Raw genomic sequence first — 24,043 nt, 5'->3', positions numbered from 1 at the left:
AGCTTATTTGCACCTAGAGAAATTCTGTCCTTGACTTATTAACACCAATAGAAAATTTCTTTCTTCTATCCATATAATTATTCTCCTTCCCTTTCTTGTAAAAAATCTTTGCCTTCACCCCCTAATTGGAACACCATTTGGGTGTCTGCCTGAATTAGTGCTTCTCAAATAGCTCTTCTTTTGTGTCTCAAATATAAACGTTCATTGCCTCTCACATAGGCCTTTTTTTTTTTTAGGTTACCATATACAATACAGTATTATTAACTATAGACACCATGCGATACATTAGATCCCCAGAACTAATTCATCTTATAATTGAAAATTTGTCTCTTTGACCAGCATCTTCCCATTTCCTCACCCCTGGCAACCACCATTCTATGACTTTGACATTTTTTTAAATTCCACATATAACAGATCATACAGTATGTGTCTTTCTTTGGCTTATTTCACTTAGAATAATGTCTTCCAGATTTATCCGTGCTGTTGCAAATGGCAAGGTTTCCTTCTTTTTTATGTCTGAATAATATTCCTGTGTGCATGTGTATGTGTTTGTTATCACATTTTAAAAATCCATTTATCCATCCACTGGGCACTTGGGTTGTTTCCATAGCTTCGCTATTGTGAGTAGTACTGCAATGGACATGGGAGCGTAAATACAAGATACTGATTTTGTTTCCTTTGGATGTATACTCAGAAGTGGGATTGCTGGGTCATATGGTAGATCCATATGCAAAAGAATGAAATTGGACCCTGCCCCGTCTTACATCTCTCACAAAAATTAACTTGAAATTGATTAGAGACTTAAATTCATAAATCCATAAAGACTTAAAACCAGAAACCATAAAATTGTTAGAAGAAAACAAGGGGAAATCTCCTTGACTTTGGTCTTTGCCATGATATTTTGGATATAACACCAAAAGCACAGTCAACGAAAGCAAAATTAAATAGATAGGACTACATCAAACTAAAAAAGTTTCTGTACAGCAAAGGAAACAATCAACAAAATGAAAAAGCAACCTATTGAATGGGAGTAAATATTTTCAAACCACGTATCTGACAAGGGGGTAATACCTAAAATATGTAAGGAACTCATACAACTCAATAGCAAAAAAAAAAAAAAAAAAAAAAAAATCTAATTTTCTAATGGGCAAAGGACCTGAACAGATATTTTTCCAAAGAAGACATACAAATGGCCAACAGGTAAATAATCAAAACCATAATGAGATGTCACCTCGCACCTGTTAGGGTAGCTATTATAGAAAAGACAAGAGACAACAATGGCAAAATGTGGAGAAAAGGAAAAACTCACGTGGATGGAAATGTAAACTGGTACAATCGTTACAAAAAACAGTATGGAGAGTCCTTTAAAAATTAAAAATAGAATTACCCTTTCATTGAAGAATTTTCAGGTATTTTTTTTATATATATATATAATCTTCTTCAGTTCAATCATAATTTTTCACTTATCCTTCACTTGAATGTTAATATTTAAGAACCAGTGTTTGAATTTTTAGTTGTATGTTTAAACTATGTTGATAAATATCTATGCTTTGCTTACAGGTATTCCCTCAAGGCAATGTTATCTGAATATGGGTCCCTGATAGTTTTTTGTGACCCTTGTAATTCATTAATAGTCATACAAACATATTTTGATGTGTTTATGACCACCAATGGCTCTAAACAAAGAGAAACACATTGATTTAAGCCCCCATCCCCATGTTACCTTGTCCAAGGGCATGTAATCCAGTTCATGAATAGGTTTGCTGTTCCTGTTTTTCAGATGTTATCCTGTAATTATTATCCTGTATTATACCGTGAAAATGTTTATCTAAATATTCCTGTTTAAATATATTATCTTTAATAATCGCTCATATATTTTTATGTACCTCTTAGCAATTTCCTAAACCTTATTTCCTTATATGGATTTGACCCACAGGCAGCTTTCCGAGCCTTACGGCTAACTTTGCAGCTGATAGCTCCTCTCCATGACATCGTGGCCTACCTCTTCAGTTTTGCTAAACTTGGGAACCATCCAGCATATTTTGAATTTCCTCTAAGTCCTAACCCTTTGAGAGGTGACTGGGGAGGAACTGAGGGCATTGGTAAGTGATTAAAGGTGACTAAATCCCCTTCAATATTCAATTAGAATTCTATGAAGCTCTTTTTTTTCTTTTTTTTTTTTTTACGGCTTTACTGAGGTATAATTGACAAAATTGTTTAAGATATTTGGAGTGTGCAATGTGATGATTTGATACACATATACATTGTGAGATGATTTGCCATCTAGTAATGACTAAGAAGCTCTTCATACTTGGAAAGACAGAACTAAAATATTTTCTCATAAATGACAGTGATAAGAAAGGGAAAGGGAAAGTCTCATTAAACACCATCTCCAAGCTAATTCCACATTTACAGGTTAAACTACAAAGTACACAGAGTCAGGAGTGAGGAGGCCTGGGTTCTTAACCTGCCCCTGCCACTGGGTTACTGGTAGCTAGACACATTATCCTCTGGATCTATGTTTGTACATCTATAAAATGGGGGTTATGATACCTGTCTCATAGAGATGTTCCATAGATTAAAATTTTTGTAAAAGTTCTAGGAGGGTATATAAGCCCTGACTACATATCAATGTTACTTTCATTGCCTTTCCCTTCCTAGCCTTCGTGAACTAATATGGCAAGGCCAGAGCTAAATATACACCATCAGGAATGTCACAGGGTGCCCTCGGTTAGCTAACAGTGGCCTGGTGGTCCAGTAGGAGAATGATTGAGGCTTTAGCTCTATCTGCCCAGTACTAATCCATGAACTCTAACTTAGCACTAGGTTCTGAGATAAATGCAGTAGGTAAATTAAAGACACTGAATGCTGAGGAAGCTGGGTTTATAAGAGTCAGGAGAACTGATCTTATTTTAATAATTCGACTCCCATGTAAATTTTGTCAATAGTCATATAAATATTAATTAATGGCAATATATTATAACATAGTAGACAAGGATTTTAAAGTATGAGAATAGCTAACAGAATGAGGTAATACACCTGTTTAAACGTACTGGTCTTAAAATAAATGTAATATAATCTGAATCTTTTCCTCTCTGCATGGTGCATAATGAAAATACGTTTGTGGAGATCTTGACTGGTTTGCCGGTAAGTTTGCATCATGCTAATGCCAAAGGAATCTATAAGCATTCAGGTGGAAGATACAGGGAAAGGTCTGAGTGGTGATCCATGTGGAATATTGATGCCTGTATCTGAGGAGAGGCAGCATGAAGAAGGGCCAGGGTTGGTGCTGCACCTCAGTTGGTACAGGATGAAGAAGCACAGAATTGTAGCTTCCAAAACTACTAGCAAGTCTCCAATATAAACATCAAGAGATTACAGACGTTCTAAATCACTCTTAGATTTTTTTCCTTTTACTTACCTGGGACTGTTGTAAAAAAGGTTTTAAAATAAGCTCAGATGCTTTTAGGAGAGCTGCCTGATGTTGGGAGGGTGTAGGGGCCAGGCTTCAGACCAAGGATAGGAGAAGGGAGGACGGGCCAGGAAAAATGCCATCCTGCTCTTGCGATGGGTAGACGGGTGTTACATGGAGATGAGATAGAAGCCAAGATAGAGCCACAGCCATGTTTCCGAAGGAAGTCACTGCACCAGAAGTCCTAGAGCAGCCGGGAGGGCAGAGCCTGCAGGGAAGGTGATGGGGCGGGGCGGGGGGCGGTGGCGGTACTTGCTCACACTTGAATCATTGGAGAGAAATAGGAGGAATGGTCCTGGCAAGACAAGAAAAAGGCATTGACCAAAACAACACGCAGGACTGCATGTGGGCAGTCCAAAGAATGGTGAACCCACCAGTGTAAAACTGAGAAACAGTGGGAAATGAGACCAAATTGTTGACCTAGAATTCAGGGTGAAGGAAATTAGTTTCTTACTATTTATATGCTTATGAACCAGAAGTCATTGAGATACATAGGCCCAGGCTTTCTGAGGTGTGCGACACGGTGCTTTGTCTTGTTGCCAGTAAAATCATTTGTGCTCCAGAGAGAATGCGCAAAGTTTTGCATACTCTGCTTTGCTTAAAATAGATACAGAGCAAACTGAACTAAAAAAAAAAAAATCCCACTCTAAGATAATCATCTTTTTTAAAAGACGAGTCTACTCAGTACCTGGCCTGCAGCCCAGAGGAGACAAGGAGAACTCAGGTGAAATGATGAGACAGGTCTGTTCACATACTCACCCAACTCCTTTCAGCTATCCCAGTGCTATCTGGAGTTAGAGAAAATGACTTTCGTGGACTTGCATGCTTTAAAATATTTTTTAAAGGGACACTGGATTTCAGCTTCGTTCCTCCCACTCGACTGAGGAAGCAGCTTTTAGACACTAATTCTAAGAGGACTAGCTCTGTGACCCCTGCCAAATTCTCTCCTTCCTTTAAAAGCCAGCAACTCCCTTTGGAGTCAGCGTGAAGCAGAGGATGTAATCAGAATGTGGGAGTTTGCATTGTAATTTCCTTATAAAGGATTAGAAGGCCAATTAAAGCCCAGATACTACATATTAAACGTAGTGTTTCAGGAACTCCTGAGACAAAGTAGGAACAAAGTGTATTGGCTCTGAGTGTTTATGTGCAGACAGGGCCACTGTTATTCATCTCTTTTACTCTGATTTCTCAAATGGGACCCTTCTGGGGACAAGGAGAAGAAAAGGCTCATTTGTTTCCTGAAGTACCCTGGCTCAGGGTCTACTCCTAACCCCACCACATGGCCATCATCTGCCCCATCCTCGCCGACAGGCTGCCTTACCTGCCCCTGCCTGCCACCTCCCCTCCCACCATGCAGAGTGGCCCACAAAGAAAGAGAAGCCTGAATGAGGATCATAAAATCAATAAATAACAAAGACAGAGTAGTCTCCACCTCCATGTCTGTATTTTAATGAAAATGACATCTATCAGCACAGAATAATTTTACTGGGGAGTGATCACGTACAAGTGTACACAGCACTGTATCAGCAACAGTGGAAATAATTTGAAGAGAAAAATCACTTATAACCCAACCACTCTAACAAGTGAAATATTTTTATTTAAGTTCACTCCCTTCTAGCCCCTGCCCAAATATACTTTACATTTATATTTTACAGAGCTTTATTTTGTCCCAGGGTATATGCAACTTTATACTTTTTTATTGTCATTGCTAAGGATTATAAACCTTTTCCTCTGGTTGCTGCTTAACCTGATTGAGTGTATCGCTTGTAGACAAACACACTAGGCCTTGAACAAATACAGTTCGCTGACCACCTCTCCTACCATCCACACTAAAGTTCTTGTACAATTCCCTCTAATGTGACTCCTCTGCTAGTGGAAATTTCTCTTCAACCCAATCTGACCATCAAATTTATAAGAGTCATAAAATGTTTGATGATTAAATCCAATTCATTTGGAGCTGGAGAAATATTCAAAAAATATTTTTCCCTTGTGCATAAGACACCAAATGGATATGAAACCTGGACTGCGCATCTTTTCCTAAAGCCAAGAGCATATATTGCAAGTATTAGCAACCATTCTCAGTCCCGGTTCTACCCTGATCAGGCTCTCCTGGACGGTTTCCCCACTCCCCCAATTCCTTTGACTTCTATGCTGGACATGTAGGAAGAGATCCAGTACCAGACCAGACAGGATAGAAGGCTGCCCAAGTCTGGATGACCTGTTGAGATAGAGTAACTCCCAAAATGCCTGTGGGTCTCTCATCTCATTTCTGCCTTGGGCTACGTATCAGGCACAGTGATTAATTTCTACAGTTCTTCTCTCTCTGTAGCAGGGATGCCTTCTCAAGTAGAAAGCTACCTCTGTCCTCACAGGGAGTTGATGAGCATTTCAGATAAGCTGACATTTTGGTAACCCTGGAGATGTGGGCCCACCCACCTGTCCCACCAATGCTTCCTGAGGGCTCATCATTTTCTTGTGCTCTCGCATTCTGACCAGCTCCTTTCCTGGGCCATAATAGGAGTGCTAGTATAGCCATCTAGACCTAGGCCAGTTTCCTCAACCCAGCATTGAGTGCCGCAAAAGGCCCCTAACTTAAATTTCCATCCCAAACACATATAAATCTATTTATACCCAGCCTACTTTTGAAGTAAGAGTCCAAGAAATAAGCCAATTTAGGAACCCCCATACCTACTCCATAAATGATGAGAATATCCTAGAAGGGTGTGTGTGTGTGTGTGTGTGTGTGTGTGTGTGTGTGTGTGTGTGTGTGTGTACATGAGTACACATATGCATATTTTTGCTCTCCTTGGATGGCTTTGAGTCTCCTTTAACCCAACAGTATGAGCCAGTGACAGAGAGGGCTGATTTGGATGGCAAAGCTATGAGAAAGGAGTGCTGGGTTATAATCTATAGTAATTTCAAGCTCCTAATAGGTGTTCTGAGGCCTATCCTATACTTCCCCATTCCTTGTAATTTCTGTTTTTCAACCTATTTAGAGATCTGTAACCTTGTACATTTTAAACTTTCTTTCAAAAGCATGTTCTTATTCTGCTGAAAAGCAAAGCAATTTTTTTCTTCCTGAGGGAGGGAAAAAGGAAGAAAAGATACATCAGACCTTGGGTTCTAGAACATAAGGCTTTGCTGGTCTTGCAAAACATATAATTAGTATACTCACAAACAGAGAAAGAGAAGTCCACTTAGGTACAAGTTGGTTTTGGAGGTGAAATGATGGTTCACTGGGTAGCTGTAGTAGCCTGTATTTCTTACTAGCAGACTAAAATATTGTCCATCTTCTAGGGTCTGAGCTTCAGGAGCTGCAGAAAATGATTGACAGCCTCCAGAGCCCCCAAGACCCCAGCCAGGTGTCCCAGGCACTCCACCTCAAAAGAGAGGTTATGTTTCTGCAGTTTGACGCTGCAGTGAGGCACCTCATACGGTAAGGGCTGGAGCCCCAATCCTGTCTAGCAAATTCTGCAGAGCAGGTGTTTCTGAGTGACCGTCAAGGGAGGCCACCTTGGCAAGATTAGGTAACAGGCTTAAAATAGCCAGGGGCACAACCTGATTCAGAACACTGCGGCTACCAGACGTGTTCTGCCACAAAAGCTGTCCGTGCGGAATGTGTTCTTGTCGGATAATAATAGTCTTGATTTTATTAAATATGATTTCGATACTGTTTTTTTGCATAACAATTGCTTTCAGTTTTCAAGTTGTTTTATTGGGAAGAATATTTTTTATACTTCTGAAAATGATTCTTCCTAAGAGTTTTGGGTTTTTTCAGCCCTTAATTACCTCTCAAGAGAACAGAATTTTCACTGCTCTTCTGAAGCCAATGGAATTGGCTACATGAGTTAAATTTAGTTAAATTTAGAAATAAATTTACCTCTGGCCTTGTAGATAATAAGTACTCTGCATATAAAAAGAATGTTTATTTAGTTAATTAATCATGACCATTGAGGAAAATAGTTTGGATTAAGAGTCAATATGTTTCCAGTATAAATAATAAGTTTTGTATGGAAAAGGAAGAGATCAGGTCTGAGGGTCTCTCCTTACTCATAAATTGTCAAAATTAATTAACTTCCTTTGATTAATCCCCTGTATGAGCATTTAATCAATGAGGGGGACCTCAGAGGGCAATCTTCTGACCTGAGGATTATAACCACTTTTCACTGTTAGTGTGTGTGGGTGTCAACAGAGAATGGAAACATGGTATTGTACTGAACTATATTTTCTCTTTCTACTCTGCATTTTCCTTACTCTGAGCATCAGGGAACTCTGGACTTAGAATACAAATTCAGCAGGACAGAAAATAAAACTAAAATTGTTTTCTTTTTGTGGACAAATAGCTTTCTGAATGATAGCTTAGTCCAGCAGGTAGGATGTACAGGCTCTGATTGTCAGGATGGCCATTCATTAGCCCTCTGGGCTCTGAAACCCCAAATCAGAATTTGCAAGGAATTTATATAATAAGGTGAAGAAATAGGACTATACCCTACAAGTTCTTTTTGGATTTCAGTCATGTGGGGTTCAGCTTACTACTATTCTCCTAGGGGAACTACTCTGCTTCCCCCAGGAATTGCTTGTGAGGCTTTCTTTGTCCTGGCACACTCAGTCTGCAGGAGTGGAGAGCGCTGTGTCCTATGTCTGGTTTCAGTATATTCCCCAGAGGACCTCAGAGGGAACTACTCAGGGTAGCATATCTCCATGAGTCCATTCATTGCATTTCTTCAGGTCTTTTTTCTTCCAAACTCTTGGGGTAGAACAAGGGTGGGGGGCGGGGGGCAGGGGGGGAGATGTTTAATCACACGGCTAGACAGTAGCAGGCCAGAATTAGAACCTAGGTGCATTTGACTCCAAAGCCTGAGAACTAGGATGGATGCCAGGCAGCAGTGTGGATGGAAAAGGGGACTCTGAAGAGAAGCCCCCTACTAACGCTGTATAGCCGAAACCCAGAAGGAATTTCAGGGTATAGTCCTATTTCTTCACCCTATACAATTTTTTTTGCAAATTCTGACTTGGGTTTTCAGAGCATAGAAGCAGCAGAAAAAGAGAAGCTGAACAGTAAATGTCATCCCTCTTGCAGATTTTACTTAATGCTAAACCTGCAAACAAGGAAAAATCCTTAGATAATCAAAAGAGAAAGAAGCTTGGGCAAGTTCCCTCGCCCTTCCCAGAGCTCACCAACTCTGAGCAAATGTGCATGTTTGCCCCAGGGAACTTTTTGTTTATGTAAACTGAAGGCATCTCCAGAGTTTAAAAAGAAAGAACTGAATTCCTACCTAGAATGAGAGCTGCGTGCTTCCGTAGACTAGGGGGAGGCAGGGAAGGATGTAGCTCAAGGACAACAGGACAGTGGCCCCATAGAACTGGCTTCTGCACAGACCAGCTCGGGTTACAGGACAGATGCATGTTTCTACACACAAAAGTTTCACTCGATCCTGGTGGACCTGCCCTCCACTAAGCTCGGGCAAGGGCCTGATGGAAATTGCTACTGTCCTCCCGTGGCATAGGAATCATATCATCCACTCTGGGCATGTCCACCAACCACAGGAGTTATTTATTAGCCAAAGCAAGAAATGCTTGAGGGTCGAGCTTATCTTTAATTTCAAGCGAATTAATCATTTGCACTGAAGGCAAATGCAGTGGTTCTACTCAATCTCATCTATTTAAGTCAGGGGTTGGCAAACTACTGCCATAGGCCCCTGCCTGATTCTGTGTGGCTTGTGTGCTAAGGATGGCTTTAACATATTTAAGTAGTTGGGGAAAGAATTCAAGAAAATGATTTTGTGACATATGAAAATTATATGGAATTCAAGTTCTAGTGTCCATAAGTGAACTTTTTTTGGATCACAGCCATGCCCATTTATTTATGAATTATTTCTGACTGCTTTTACCACAGAGTTGAATAGTTGCAACAGAGACTGTATGATCTACAAATCTGCAAATATTTACCATATGACCCTTTAAGAAGAAGTATGCCATCCCCCGATTTAAAGGATAGAATTGCTTTGCAATTCAGGAATGGAAGGAGGCAAAAAAATAATAATAATAATAATAATCCCTTGAAGGAACTCTATAGAGCAGAATAAAATATGTGGCATGAAAAACGCCACTAATCTGAATGTATTGTTGATGTGCAGAATGATTATGGTAAAAAGGAGAAACTTGAGGAAACATCCTGAAGGCACAACAGCTTACTGATTTAGGAGCACATCCTAGAGATTTAGGAGATCTTCAGAGAAGGCAACACTGTCCTCTCAGTCCATGAATTTATGTTGGTTTTCTTCCCCAGTTCTTAATTTATTTTTATGCTCATCTAGCTTAAGTGTTTCTAAACATGCAAATATTAAAGTGTACTTCAGGGTTATCTGGAGATTTCTGAGAGATACAAAGAAGGCCTCATGTGAGCTGGGCCTAGCTCACGACCATGATCCTGGTCTCCAGTGTCGATGAGAAGTTAAGAGTTACAACTTTTTGTCTATGGTCATACCACCCTGAATGTGCCCAATTTCGTCTGATCTCGGAAGAGTTATAATTTTTGCCTGGCCTCTTCAGGCCACTTTGTGGTGTTTTTCATTTTTGTTTGTTTTTCTTTTCGATATCCTTGCATCCAAGAATGACTCTAGCACGTGCCCTATGAATTCCCTGGTTTGAACCAGCTTGCCTGGGACCATACTATGCGTAACTCTCACACACAGGATGATTGGCATTCAAGAAACCCTTGACTGCTTATTGACTGCAAGGCAACTTGAGTGTAGCAGAACAGTTTAGAGAATTTGGTGCATCTATTTCGGTATTTTGGTGGGCTGCTGGAGAAACCTGAGTTTAATAGGTGCTGGCAGTTGGCAGGTGCACCACTGGCACAAGCAACAAGCTGGCCTTTCATTCTTATGAGTTTCCCTGTATCTTGAGGGTTGCTGACAAGCTGCACTGATCAGACCCACTCCGCTAGAAGGTATAATCCAGGGTTTGCCAACTGAGGGTCTGAGTGAGTTATCACAGGAACTTGTGAGCCCTTTCAGTATTTCTAAAGGCATGATGAAAAAGATACATTTGCCCAAAAGCTTTGCAGGTAAAGAAAATGTTATTTCCTTTCTTATGTTTTTAATTGGAATTGTAAGAATTGAATGAAATAAGGGAGAGAGGGAAATTGTTTGGGTTGTACTAACTCCACAGGACTGGAATCATTTTCACCATTTCACAGATGAAAAAATAGAGATTCAGAGAAGTTGCATAACTTGCCCAGGGTCACACAGCTTGTCATAGCAGAATTTACATTTATCTAGTTTATCTGGCGCCAGTCCTATTCCTCTCTATATCATGTTTCTTTATCTTTTCCTGCAGCTCAGAGCTTGGGATGGAGGCTGATGTGGCTTTGAGTTAAAAACAGAAAAATGCTTAATGGATATTTGGTAGAAAAGTCTTTTAAAATATGGGGTTCAGGGAGAGGGAGGAAATAAAAGAGATTCTAGTGCTGAAAAATTTACCTTAAGACCTTTACAGAGTATTACACTGTACAGCTCCCTGATAAACAGTTCTATTGATGGAGGTGATATGGTCTCTATGAAGAAAGAACAGTGGTCTAAACTGAGGAATCAGGAAAATGAGAAAAAGAATATCCAATGATGTAATCAGTGGTGGCACCTATCATTTGACTCTGGTCTCTCTTGAGAACAGTCTCCAAGAATCTGTAAAGTAACGGACCTAGTATGTGCACAGAGCTGTGTTTGGAGCTCTTAAACTCTGCCAAGAATTGTGATTGCTTCTGCCACTGGGTAGTTACAAAGTTCTGCACAAACTTGCCAGGATAAGAGAGCAGCATGTCAGTGTTTTGTGTTGTTTTCTGTGATGGTCAGTCAGGTGCAGCCTCAAGAGGAGACATAGGAGAGACTCGGGAAAACAAAATTTATTATACTTACAAGTCCTAGAAACAAGAGGCATGCCATACCACACAGGGCCACCTAGGAAAGCATCTACCTCAGGAGCAGAGAGATTGCTTAGAACTGCAAAGGCAAGGCAGGACAGGGTGAATCATATAAGACAGGGAAATTTGAATAATTTTAGGGGATTTTGGTCTATAGGAATGGTCTCTAATTGCCTGTTAACTAGCCCTTGGATGATTAAGGCAGAGGAATATTGACTCTCCAGGTGTGTACTCAGATAGAAGAGATATGGCTCTGGCTTGATTAGTTTGCATATCATAGGCACGCTCCGTGCTGAGTCCTTTGCTATCTCTAAGAACTGGCTAGCCCAGGGAGGGAGAGTCTCTCCCCTGCCAGAAAGGGTTTTTTTTTAAGATGTCAAACATCATAATAGACAAAAGAAAATTAAAAATATAAACTACGGTCAAGGATTGAACGAGTGAGATGTGAACAAAATTGAACCCAGAGGCTGAGAGAGAAATAATTCTGAGGATTGGACAGAGAAAAGAGCAGGAATGACAGGAAAGGAGCCAACTAGGGAGAGGCTGCGCGGGATACTTACTGGGCTTCCATGCTCTTGATCTGGGATGAAAATAATGTTTCCCTTAGAATATTCTGCCTTTTGCTACCATTGTTTTAAGTAGATATATACAACCTATGTGTGCCATACGGGAGGTGTGCTTGTAGAAAGTGCCTTGGGAGTTTAGAGTGATAAAGAACAAAATTCAGCTGAGTAAATTTGAAGATCTAATTGGTTTTATTAAGCAGTTTATGAATCAGGAAGCATCCCATCTAGCAACTAGAAGGGCACACGGAAGAGTTGCACAAAACGGAAAATTTTATAGGCAGAAAGAGGGTGGGACTAAGAAATGAGAGTGGATTGTTTCGGGCAAGGACACCTCCCCTTAGAAGAAGGCATGTGGTCTTATAGACAGATTACCTCACTAGTGATGATCAGGAAATCTCAGACTGATTGGTTAAAATTCTCTTCCTGGAGAGGCTGAAATTGCATTTAGGTTAGTTATGAAGTGTTGGTTTGGTGATGTGACTTAGCAAAAGTGACTTCATTTTGGCCTATTATTATTATTTTAACAATTAGAAGTTCAGAAGCAGTTAGATAATGAGCTCTGCCTCAAGGGGCCCTACTAAGCTGAATGAAGGTGAAGATCAGACCCATCTTCGCTTCTCAGTTTCTGGCACAATGCCTTGTACATAGTTGGTGTTTGATACATCACTGTCACCTGGGTGTTGAGCAAGTCATGGGTCCCTTGGCAGGGCTCATTGAGAATCTTAAGAAAATATGTGAAAAATGAAAAAATAGGAAAAAATGTTTACATATCTGTGAATGAAAAGGGAGCTCTGATTGTAATCTGACCAGTTCTGGTGACCAAAAGTAACCTCGCAGGGTAAGTCTTGGTGCGGAGTCACCCAGGCCTATAACTTCTTTAGTAAAAAGTTTATCTTTGCCTTAAACAAGCTCCATCCATTGTTCTTGTGCTTATGGGTTAACACAGCTCTGAAATGCCAGAGTAATCCTCTTTTTCAGACCCCTTGGAGAGGAGGTGTAATCACCTTCAAGGGAACACATAATCGTATTAACTATCCTGTAATCTAATCCTAGAGATTTCCCCACCTGGATTTCTTCCACCTTCTCTCCCACTTTCGTGTAATCTTCCTTACTTCTTTCCCGAATTCCAATTCTATAAAAAGAACTGAGAAACTGTCATTCGCCAGAGTATTTGAGATCTTGCTTCCTGAGATGTTGTTATTTTGGCTCAAATAAACTCATAAAAATTTTCTACGGATTTGAATGTTCTTATGTTAACATATCCATTGAACAACTCCAAAATCCATCCTCGAGCTATCAGAATAAATCAATTATTTTATCCACTGTCTCAGTATATAACAGTACTCAACTATCCTTTGTTAATTTTGATGAAAATGTGAAAAGGGTACTAGTACAACGGTTCGATGTACAAATTTAGAGCTCCCTTTATCAGTCTTTGAACTTAAGTTCATAAGCCCCTACTTCTGCTGATGGCAAAATCATTAAACTTTCCAATTCCATGTCATTCAGCAATATTTAGAGTTTAAAAGTGGTGAGTTTGACATTTAAAATTAATTAATTCAAGATTATCCCCTTTCCCTTTATTGTAATTGCCTCTTATTCACCTGTTGGAAAGGAAGGGATTATGGGGATGGCTGAACACATGGCACTAAACACTGGGCAAATGAGATAACAGCTGTTTATTAGTCACCTATACTGACAGCCCAGGGGAAGAGGACATTACCTGCCATTCAGGACCACAGTGGAATTGCAGCTGGGAACAGAGTAAACAACCAGGGGCTGTGGGAGGAGGTCTTTGTAGTATCGAGAGGACCTTGTACTTGGTTCCCATAGGAGGATGTGATTGGTTCATTTGAATAATTTTGTGGTCTGGCAGGTGTCTGTGTAAGAAACATCCAAACATGTAGAGTTTTTTTTGAGCCAGACTGATGATGTGTGCCGGGGAGCAAGATCTCAAATGCTCTGGAGAATAAGTTTGCAGTTTCTTTTATGCATTTGAAATTAAGGAGGGGACATATGAAAGATTCCATGGAGATGGGAGAAAGCAAGGTGGGGACTGGACTACAGGATAGTTAAGATTATGTGCTTTTTGAGGGTGGTCGTGTATTAGAAGGAAGAGTCTGAAAAGGAGCATCTCAAAAGTGTATTAACCTAGATGCACAAGAACAATAAACAGGGCTTGCTTTAAAACCTTCGCTAAAGAAGGTATAGGCCTGGGGCGTGACTACCCGCCATGACCTGCCTGTTAGGAACTTATGATTTATTATAGCACCCTTTGTCGTCCATACAGGGAGTTGAAACTACTACTTAGGGGTAAGCAGGGACTGTACTTGGTCCCTTTGATAAAGAAGTTTGTTTGACTAGGGGACCTTATCCATGGGGGCAGAATGGGGAGGGAAACTTGTGTTTAGGCCATTCAAGTCAGCACATATTATTGGACCTTAATTTTAGGTCTCATACCATACCCTTTACTCCTTCATTGTTCTCAAGAGGGATCCAAGTTCCTGGAGGAGCTTATAAACCATGCTAGCGGTCAGGGAGGAGTGGCCAACCTCACCCGCCTCTGTCGTGGATTAGCTGGTCCATCCCCAGATCCCTTCTGGTTGGCCTGCTACTCAGCACCCTGCTGGACAGCCACTTGTTGGGGCTCAGGCACTCCCCAGGTCTTTCCCCAACACGTTGATTATCTACGAGTTTCTGGTAGGCTGCCTTATTTCCATCAGTGCTAACATCTCCCTTAGTCATTGTTGATCTTCTTTTTTATGTCTGTTTTATACAGCCTTGGGCCAAGCCCCTGAAGGATCCAGGCAAAAGGTCCCTTCTGGTCTGAGATACCCTCCTCCCAACTTATCCTGTATCAGGATCTTTTCTTTGGCATCCAATAGATCTAAGCTCTAGAAACTGTCTTTTCTTGCTTGCTAAACTCTTATTTCCTTCCGGGCAAGAAAGTCATTGTAATTTATCATGCATATTTCCTTCTCTACAATTTATGGTAAAACTTTCACGCTCTAGTTTTCAGGATTTTTGGTTCTTGATATGCAAAGCCAAGTTTTGTTCGAAACAAAACAAAAAGCTTTCTCTCTCAACCCCCAGATTTTTATTATTTAATTTAAAAATTTGGTTTTATACATCAAGAATTGTTGTCTCAGCTATTGGTCTTAAAATAATCAACAAGCTATATCTTTGTTCTAGAGCTACAGGTGAATACAGTAGCCACATGTGGCTATTTAATATAAAACTTTAAATTACTATTGATTTGGATAAAAGAAAATTTAAAACTCACTTCCTCAGTTGCAGTAACCACATTTCAAGTGTTCAACGCGGCTAGTGGCTATCATATCAGACAATCAAATATAGAACATGTCCACATTGCAGAAAGTTCTATTGAACAGTGCTAGTGTAAACTGTATCTACCTTTCCCCCTGTGAATTGTGAGAGCGAAGGGCTATATATCCTGACAGGGTGAGGGTTGAAGTAGCAGAAGAAGAAACCTGTTAATATCTCAAAATGTTATCTTGCTATAGTAACTTTAAAGAAAGTGTTGAGCTTTAGAAGCGTAAGTAACTGCTTTTAATGAGATTCCCTTCGTGTTTTGGTAGAAGGACATTTTTGACAGCCGGAAATGCTCCTGCCTACCAGTCTGTCACAGATGGCATGTACCATGGGTTGCCACCACTGAGTAGCTCTCTGGTGAAGAGCATTTTTGCTTCACAGCTCCGCCTGCCTCAGCCACTGGGTCCACAGAGCCTCCAGGTGCGTTCAGAGGTATTTTTATACCTATAAAAGGGAGTGTTATGCATAAGGAATTTTGTCACTTTGTTTCCATTTGGTTTAAATTGCAGGGGCTCTGGACGTGGTTCTATAGCATAGCGGTTAGCACGTCTTCTTTACACCCAGAAGGTCCTGGGTTCACGCCCCAGTGGAGCCAGGATCCATGGTCTACAACCATGCCATCCTGAACAAGCCCAATGTCTGATCTTGGAACCTAAGCAGGGTCGGGCCTGGTTAGTACTTGGATGGGGGACCAATAGGGAGACCAGGTGCTGTAGGCATAAATAAATAAATAAATAAATAGATAGATAGATAAATAAATAAATAAATAAAATCACAGGGGCTCTCAGTGCTCTAATGCACTCCAGTCTTAGTTGGCTCCCCTTCATTTACACGGTAGAGCAGTCTGGCCCCCACGACTTGCCGTTATTCCCAGTCAGGGTTTTTGCCTCCAAACTGCTCAACAGGTTAATTGGGGCAACAGTGTACGTGCTCACAGCTGGCAGCAAAACCAACACTTGATCTTTTCCCTTTAATAATATAATAATGATAGGAATTACCATACATCAATGAGGTCAGCAGCTGAGCTGAATAGCCCCACTTATAACATGTGTTATCAAATGTAACCCTGTTGGATAGTGATGTGGAGAAGACAGAGGTCTAGGTGTAACGTTGTGGCATTGACTTGGAGTCGTTACCTAGAACTAAAGCACGATGGCGATGAAGGACAAATTTTTAAGATTCCTAATATTGAGAACATTTGAGAAAGTTCAGTTTATTGATTATAAATATGTCCCACTGGTATTATATTATTCTGGAACTTTCGAACACTCATGCCGACTAGCTACACTGAAGTCTTCAGTACCCTCTGTGTTTAGCCACTTTCTGTTAAATACGATTATTACTCTCTTTCCTACATCATCAGGGACTATACCTCAAGAATTATTTCTACGTAATAAATAAATCATCCACAGTATTTAGGGGTGCAGACACAAACATCTTGTTCATATACAGATATCTATTACTTATGGACACAGTACAGTATTATCATGTTTATTATTTGGTTCTTTTAGGCATTCGTGTTGTTCCCTTGGAGAGCATTTCTGGAAGATGGAGGACCATTTCCAGTTATGAGTAGCAGACCAGATACCCTGGAATATAATATGCAGGTAGGATAGGTCTTCCCACTTGTCATGGAGAGCACTGAATGCAGACTGCAAAGCAAGTGTCATTGGACCCATAAGTCAAATCCTCCACACTCTAGGCAGTGTTGAATAATTTATGAGATAAACAGAATGGTTTCTAATGAGGCTGTAAACCCAGTGCCTGCAAGGCGAGTCATGTTTTCTTAAAACACAAGAGAATCATGGTCTCAACTGCTATCAACTTTTGCTGTAGACTCAGCTAAAATTGCCATGGCCATTAATATCTGGGAGAGAGGCCTTCCACTTCCAATCACTCTCTGGGCCTCTTAGAGAAACACCCAGGCTGGCAGCTCAGGAGCCTCTGACTCTGACTCACCTAGGAACAGTAATAGAGAGAACTCTTTAAACAAAACTCATAAGGAGAATTTCTTTCAATTATGTGTTTTCCCTCTCATCACTTATGCAAATATTATCATGTTTTTGTTTTGAAAAACATAAAATATAGAAAAGTATTAAGAACAACATGAAAATCAATCATAAATTTGCTTCAAAGTAATATGGAGGTGGAGAGTAATGGGAATGGGGCAGGACTGCCCATAGATTGATGGTTCTTGGGGCTGGGTAATGGGAACTATTCTATTTGATTTTGTATATGCTCAAAATTCTCCATAAGTCAAAAAGTTTTGTTATTTTTTTTTTAAGTAAAATAGTAAAAATTATTTTTTTTAAAAAAACAGTCATAGCCTCCTACTAGGAGACAATCACAATTTACATTTTAGGTTTATTTTTTCCAGTATTTTCCCTATGCACACATGTGTTTATTTCTGTACTTTTAAAGAAAAATTGATATCATGCTATACATTCACCATGTACAGACACCACTGTAAGGCTGGGAAACTTGGATTTCCATACAGAGCCAAAAGTCTTATATGTTCAAAGAAGACATTGAGCTAGAAATGTTGCTCTGATTTCTATGGAATGTTTTAACAGTTGAGAGGGCAGGGCTTGTAAACACAATTACTCCTAGTTTTCTTCCCAAAAGCCATATGTAAAGGACACATAGAAGTCCTCAAAATGGATGTTTTTGTTTTGTTTTGTTTTGTTTTTGTTTTTAGCTGTGCTTCTGTAAGTTAAGTGGCCCTGACCTCAAGGTGGCTCATGGAGAGCTGGTGGGCATGCAACTGCTAATGGAAGATGTACTTTTGAGCCACTATCATTTGATCATGGAAGGTGCCCCAGGACAGCAGGCCACACTAGACAAAAATACACAGGTATTCTTGGTGAACAGTCCACTTATTGGCTGATGCTGTATTGTCCCAAAACACCTTCCTAGTTTGGAGAAGGACTTGAGAGCCACGTCTGCCCACAGCCTCTCCCAATGGGTCCCAAGACTGTGCTAATGCTGCACAAGAGCAGCAATGAAGCCGGAGTAGCCTGTCAAAGCCACTTCAAAGTATTTTCTTTCACAATAAGTCCTGCGATTGGTGGTATATCCATTTATTTTAATTTTAAAAATAGAACAAAGATTATGGGAGGTCCATCGAAACCAAATGGAACAAATGCTCCATTGCTGGCTGCTTTTCCATGTGAATCCCACATTTAGGACTGGAGTAGGAAGGACCAGAGGGGTAAGATAAGGGCCCCCGATGAAGATCTCCAGCCTGGGCTTCCGTCTTTATCACTCAGCTAGCCTATGGGCTCCTAGGCAAGCACTCTCTCCTTTGCACTTACTTGTTCCTCCGAAACTCTAAGTTACCAAGAGCCACTAGCCCACCTGGGGTCATAACTTGAAACAATTCTGCATGTATCTTGGAACCAGATAGAGACTTGTCTGGATACAGGGTGCGCTAGCTGGTGCTCCTATTTAAAGAGCCTCCTTCCCAGAGCTAACCTTTCTGAGAGACGTGTGCACCAGCCATCTGCATTTCCTTACCTTTCATCTATTCATCAGAAACTGCAATCTCTCTTCCTACCCATCGCACCACTGTGACCACTGTCATCAAGAGCACAGTCGTCCTTGTCACTAAATCCTCTGGAAACGTTTCAGTCTTCTTCCAACCTGACCCCTTGGCAGCATTTGACAGTGTGTCCTTCCTGAAGCCTCTCTTCCCTTTTGCTTCCAAAGCCAACTCTCTCCTAGTTTTCCTCTGACATTGCTGGCCACGGCTTCTCAGACTTCCCTGTAGACTCCCCTGTCTCTGCCGAAAATGTTGTTGTTTTGGGGATTGTCTCACTACTACTACTACCAGGCTGCATTTTGACTTCCATGGCTCTAGCCACTTTTGTCTTGTGGGCCCTTTCCTTCATAAAACAAACAAAAAATTAAAATTTATAGTTTACAACTGTGTTAATATAAAGAAAAATATGTTAATGTCATATATTAAACCATTTTATTCTTTTTTTTTCTGATTTTAAAAGAAATTAAAACATTTTGTGAGGCCTGGGCACTGTGCCTTCTGTGTCTAATCAATAACTTTGTGATGAATATTATTAATACTACTATTGACTATAATTGAGATCTGTTCAGAATACTTTAATTATTAATTTCTTTAATCCTCACAATAATTCCACGAGGTAGGTACTTTCATTTTCCTCATCTTACAGATAAGAATACCAAGGCACAGAAAGGTTAAGTGATGTGCCCAGTCACATGCCTCGGAGGAGAGAAACCCTGATGCCACCCCAACAGCCTTGCTCTGGAGCTCCCTCATACTCTCATTCACTGTGTCACCCTGCTTCTCACCCTCTCCCTAGGCAAACCTATCTACTTTTATGACTTTGATGACTTGCATGCAGCAACTCCCAAATCTACATGTTCAGTCCAAATCTCAAGAACTGGTGGCACAGATGGGACAGGAAACTCAGAATTCATGTGCTCAACCACCTATCAGATTCATGTGCTCAACCACCTTGTTCCATCTCAGAGACAGTGTGTCCCAAACTGAGCTCATTTTACTGCCCCCAAACTTGCTTGCTCCTTGGATATTCCCTTCCTGGCTGTCCAAGCCAAAAAACCTGGACACCCATCTTTGATTTCTCTCTAGTATACCCTACAATCAAGCAAACACCAAGTTTTACTATCCTATTATTTTAATATCTCTCAAGTTTATCTACTTTTCTTCATCCGTCCTCCCCACCCCATGTCCACCAGTCCAGATGATCATCATCTCCTAGTCCAAAGTTATGCTCATAACCTCCAATTGGACTCCCTGTATTCACTCTTGCATCCTTCCAGTCTATTCCAGTCCATTATTTTTTATGCAAACCTGACTATGTCACTTCCATCCTATAACTCATCAGTGATTAGCAAACGCCCCGAGAATAGAGTCCAAATGCCTTAATCAGAACTTCACAGCTTGACTCTGGCCAGTATTTCTACCCTCAACTTCTTTCATGTTGTCAAATGCACCATGCACTCTCTCCTCTGTACCTTCATATAAGCTGGTCCCTCTGGTGGAAAACTTCCTTCTTCCACTTTCTGCTTCACCATCCGATTAACTCCTACTTATCCTTCAGGTTTCAACTTCCAAACCACTCTTTTGGAAGTTTTTTTTTATTTTCCACCTTTAAGCAGATGCCACTCTATGCCAATTAGGGTGTACTTGCCATATGTAACAGCTTGTCCCACTAGCCATGACTTCAGTTAGAGAAGTGTATTAATCTTTCAAAACAGTTGAGGTCAGTGCAGTCACTCAAGTAGATTGCAGGCACCCAGCTCTGCCATCCTGGGTATGTCAGCAAAATGCCACCTTCATCCTTGTAAGATGAAAAGAGGAACAAAAAAAAGCTTTCTTTGAGGAAGATCTTTTTATAAAGGAGGAAAATCTTTTCCAGAAGCCTTCCAATAGATTTTCCTTATACCTTTCTAACACTGAGTCACCAGTCTTCTTCAGGGCAGTTAGTGGAAAAGGAAATGTTTTAGATGTACCACCTGAATGCTACAATAGAATTAGATGCTTCACCTAGAAGGAGCCCTTGCAAAGCTGGGTATAGACCAAGTAATGCCAAGACTAAAAGCATGTTGGGCCCTCTGGTTCTTCACTTGATCATTTTTTGGCCCTGTTTCTGATCAATTATCATTGTTCCCTGACACTTTCACCTCCCCTACTTTGTTCTTTTACTTTGTCTCTTGTTCCTTTTCCCATTCTTTAAAACACTTAGAAAGAGAAGACTTCTCTTAATAAGAATACATTTGACCCTTGACCAACATGGATTTGAACTGTGTGGGTCCACTTATACCTAGATTTTTTTCAATCAATGTACAGTTGGCTCTCCATATTTCCAGGTTTCATATCTGTGGATTCGACTTAAGTTATATTCAGATTTTTAGCTGTGCAAGGGTCAACTATATGTTAACAAAGTAAGTTTGCTTTAAAATTATTTTTTTATTTTAAGTAGTTTTATGATTTGTTTTATTTAGGAGTATTTAACTATTTGTAGACAATAGGAAACTCTGGAATTTCTACTACTAGTGAGTTAGAATTCTGAGTTTCCTGTCCCATCTGTGCCACCAGTTCTTAGACTTCAGTCTCTAAAACTCTGAAGTGAAGGCGATAGATTGTCTCAGAGCCTGGGTCCCAGGAGTCCTGGGGCTCCTCAGAGGCACCTGGGGGCTTTCTGAGCACTAGGCCCAACTCCGTGGCCTTTAGGCTGCTTCCTCCCTGTCACTGTGATTGGCCTTGGTCTCTTGGATATGTTGGGCCACTGTATAAGATTTCCTTTAATGAAAGGTTTCTGAGGATTAAAAAATCTGGGAACACGTGGATTAGCTGATTGTTGAGGAGGTAGGCTACAAGGTTGAGAGGTTGCCAGCTGTCTTCAGGAACTCACTCCCTCCTGGGTCTTGTTTGCCAGCTCTCCCTCTGACCAACCCTCTTTCTGGCAGCCATGCCTTTCTTTAGACATGTTAATAGCACTGATCTAGGATCTAGTTACTCCAGGTGGTAGTTCTTCTGGTTCCTAACCTGGAAACTCTAGTGTCTAAGGTGCTAGCTATTACCTCATTGTTCTCTGAGGCCCTTCTTGTCATAGCATCATGATCCGGATTTGCCATCTTCATCTGCAAAGAAAAGCTCCTTTTCCTGTGACTGAGATACTGTTGTCAGACTGAGGGGCTGGACGCAGGTCCCTATACTGTCTGTCACTCTCTGGGTCACCTGGCCCTTCTACCTTATACCCTGGCTACAGGAGAGCAGGGACCCAGAACCCTCATTCCAACCACATCCTCCAGGGCTCATAATAGCCCCTCGACAAACTCTTATTTAAGAAAAACACCAGTGAATGAATGAACAAATCATCATTTTAAAGTAAAATTACCTATTGAATAATAAATTCAAATTAAGAGACATGTTCTCTAACTTTTAAAGGATAGGAGAAGGAAAAGGAGATAGATTAGATAAATTTAAGTTTCCATTTATTTACCCATACAATTTAAGGTTATATTATTGCTCTACCATATGGGGAGTTGAATCTCAAGGGTATTGAAGAGCACTTTCCAGAATGCAGAGGCTAAACACAAAAGGCTTAATTTTTCACAGGGAGATAAAATGTTAGTACCCAAGTAAAAGAGATATAAAAATAAGGGATTCAAGAGCCAAACAGAAAACCGTGTCCTGTCTGTTTAGGAAGGATACTTTCCCTCTCTAAGCCCCACGTGTACTATATAGGTCTGCAAACCACTCCTCCCGGGGAGAAGAATCAGTGTTCAAAGACTTCATTTTGCGTAGGCCGCAGGTAAAAAATTATTCTGTATTGACCCATGATCAATAAAGAATTTCTGTAATGCTTTCAGCCAAATTTGTCCAGAGCGCCAGGATTCAGAGGTCTGTTCCAGAGCAGCCCAAAGGCCTCCAACCTTCTGGGAGGCCCATGTGATGAGGTGGTGTCCCTTGCTTTGCTGAGATCATTTCTGATACTGTGGAAGCAGCTGGAAGTGCTGAAGGAGCACTGGGGTCAGTTTAAGCTGGGAGGCCAGGATATCAATTCTGTCTCTCTCCACAAACAGTTCTTGGAGCTCTACGGGTGAGTGTTGCTGAGGTGGAAATTCATGTGAATGAGTGGAACCTAGGGTTTGCCAAATCCCAGCCCCTTGCTCTGAGGGTGAGATTTGGTCCATGATTCTTAGTATGGTCAGCCCCACTAAGCCCAGAGGAAGCTGGGCAATGTGTCTCGACAAACAGTGCTTTACAGGAAAGGCTGGGTTCTGTTGACTGCAGTGATGGTGCTAGGGTCCAGCAAGCGACACTATACACCATTTACCCAAAGTTCTATACCTGTGAACTTGTGCTTCTAAAGTGTCCCCACAGTGCTGATTCTAAGCTTGTTAGCTCATAGGATCCCAGCAAGCACTGAGTGGGGGAGATGCTGCTTCTGTGAACTCCTCCCCACCCTCTGCCGCATTAGACCCAAGTGCTGAGTCTCTGAGGGCTTTGTGTGTTGCAGCCAGAGGTATAATGGGGTACAGAGGTATAATTAGGTTTATGGGATGATAGGATGTTTTTTGGAGCTTAAAACCCTAGCCGGAATGACTTAACTGGCAGGAAAAATACATCACTATCGCCATATGTCTGTCACCAAACAAGCATTCCCTAGGCAACCACCCACCACCCTGGAACTTACTGAGTGCAACGAGATTCGCTTTGGTGGAGTAATCTGAATTGTCTGTCTCATGAGTTACTATAGTCAGCTCTCCTGGTTACTAGGGAATGAGAAGACTTGTCAATGTTTTGAAAATGAAGACTGAAATTAAATATACCCAATGGGAAAAGGCCTTGGGATTTAATATTGACTAAGGGAATGACAACTGTGGTGAATTTACATGTCGATGTGAGTGTCTGATGAGTTGGGAGGTTTATATGTGATGACAGGAAACAGAACATGAATGAAAATAATTGTTAGAGAATTTGAATTAGGAAAAAAATATGTTTGTTTGTAATTTCTCTCTCCCTTTTTCAATAGAACTGACATTCTCTACCCCAGCATGAAAGCTATAGCTAGGCGGATGGGAAAAGAAGATGAATTTGAAGGACTTATAATAAGTAGTCAGTCTATTCTTCCCCCAAAAGGAGCTTCAGAAATTGAAATAAAAACTCAGCAGGTATGCAGGAGCTATTTTGAATTTGGCTTTGAAAATTTGCTTTATGGAATTAGCATGTAAAACTATAGATAT

At 40.8% G+C, this 24,043-nt stretch overlaps 1 protein-coding gene and 1 pseudogene across 1 annotated transcript in view; both read left to right on the top strand.

Annotated features, from left to right (window-relative positions):
- LOC105295265 (coiled-coil domain-containing protein 162-like) overlaps window positions 1-24,043 on the top strand; it is a 79,961-nt gene that overhangs the window by 20,409 nt on the left and 35,509 nt on the right. Inside the window, exons 8-14 of the mRNA XM_023533393.1 lie at window positions 1,937-2,102; window positions 6,770-6,908; window positions 15,559-15,712; window positions 16,804-16,899; window positions 17,991-18,146; window positions 22,667-22,896; window positions 23,833-23,971. Coding sequence (XP_023389161.1) covers window positions 1,937-2,102; window positions 6,770-6,908; window positions 15,559-15,712; window positions 16,804-16,899; window positions 17,991-18,146; window positions 22,667-22,896; window positions 23,833-23,971 — 1,080 coding nt within the window. The remainder of the gene's footprint in view (window positions 1-1,936; window positions 2,103-6,769; window positions 6,909-15,558; window positions 15,713-16,803; window positions 16,900-17,990; window positions 18,147-22,666; window positions 22,897-23,832; window positions 23,972-24,043) is intronic.
- On the top strand, window positions 15,897-16,011 carry LOC111742830 (annotated as a pseudogene).

Source organism: Pteropus vampyrus, unplaced genomic scaffold (genome assembly GCF_000151845.1).
Source record: "Pteropus vampyrus isolate Shadow unplaced genomic scaffold, Pvam_2.0 Scaffold101, whole genome shotgun sequence".
Lineage (NCBI taxonomy): Eukaryota > Metazoa > Chordata > Mammalia > Chiroptera > Pteropodidae > Pteropus > Pteropus vampyrus.
The sequence above is the reverse complement of the archived record's forward strand: the minus strand, read 5'-3'. Positions and strand labels throughout refer to the sequence as shown.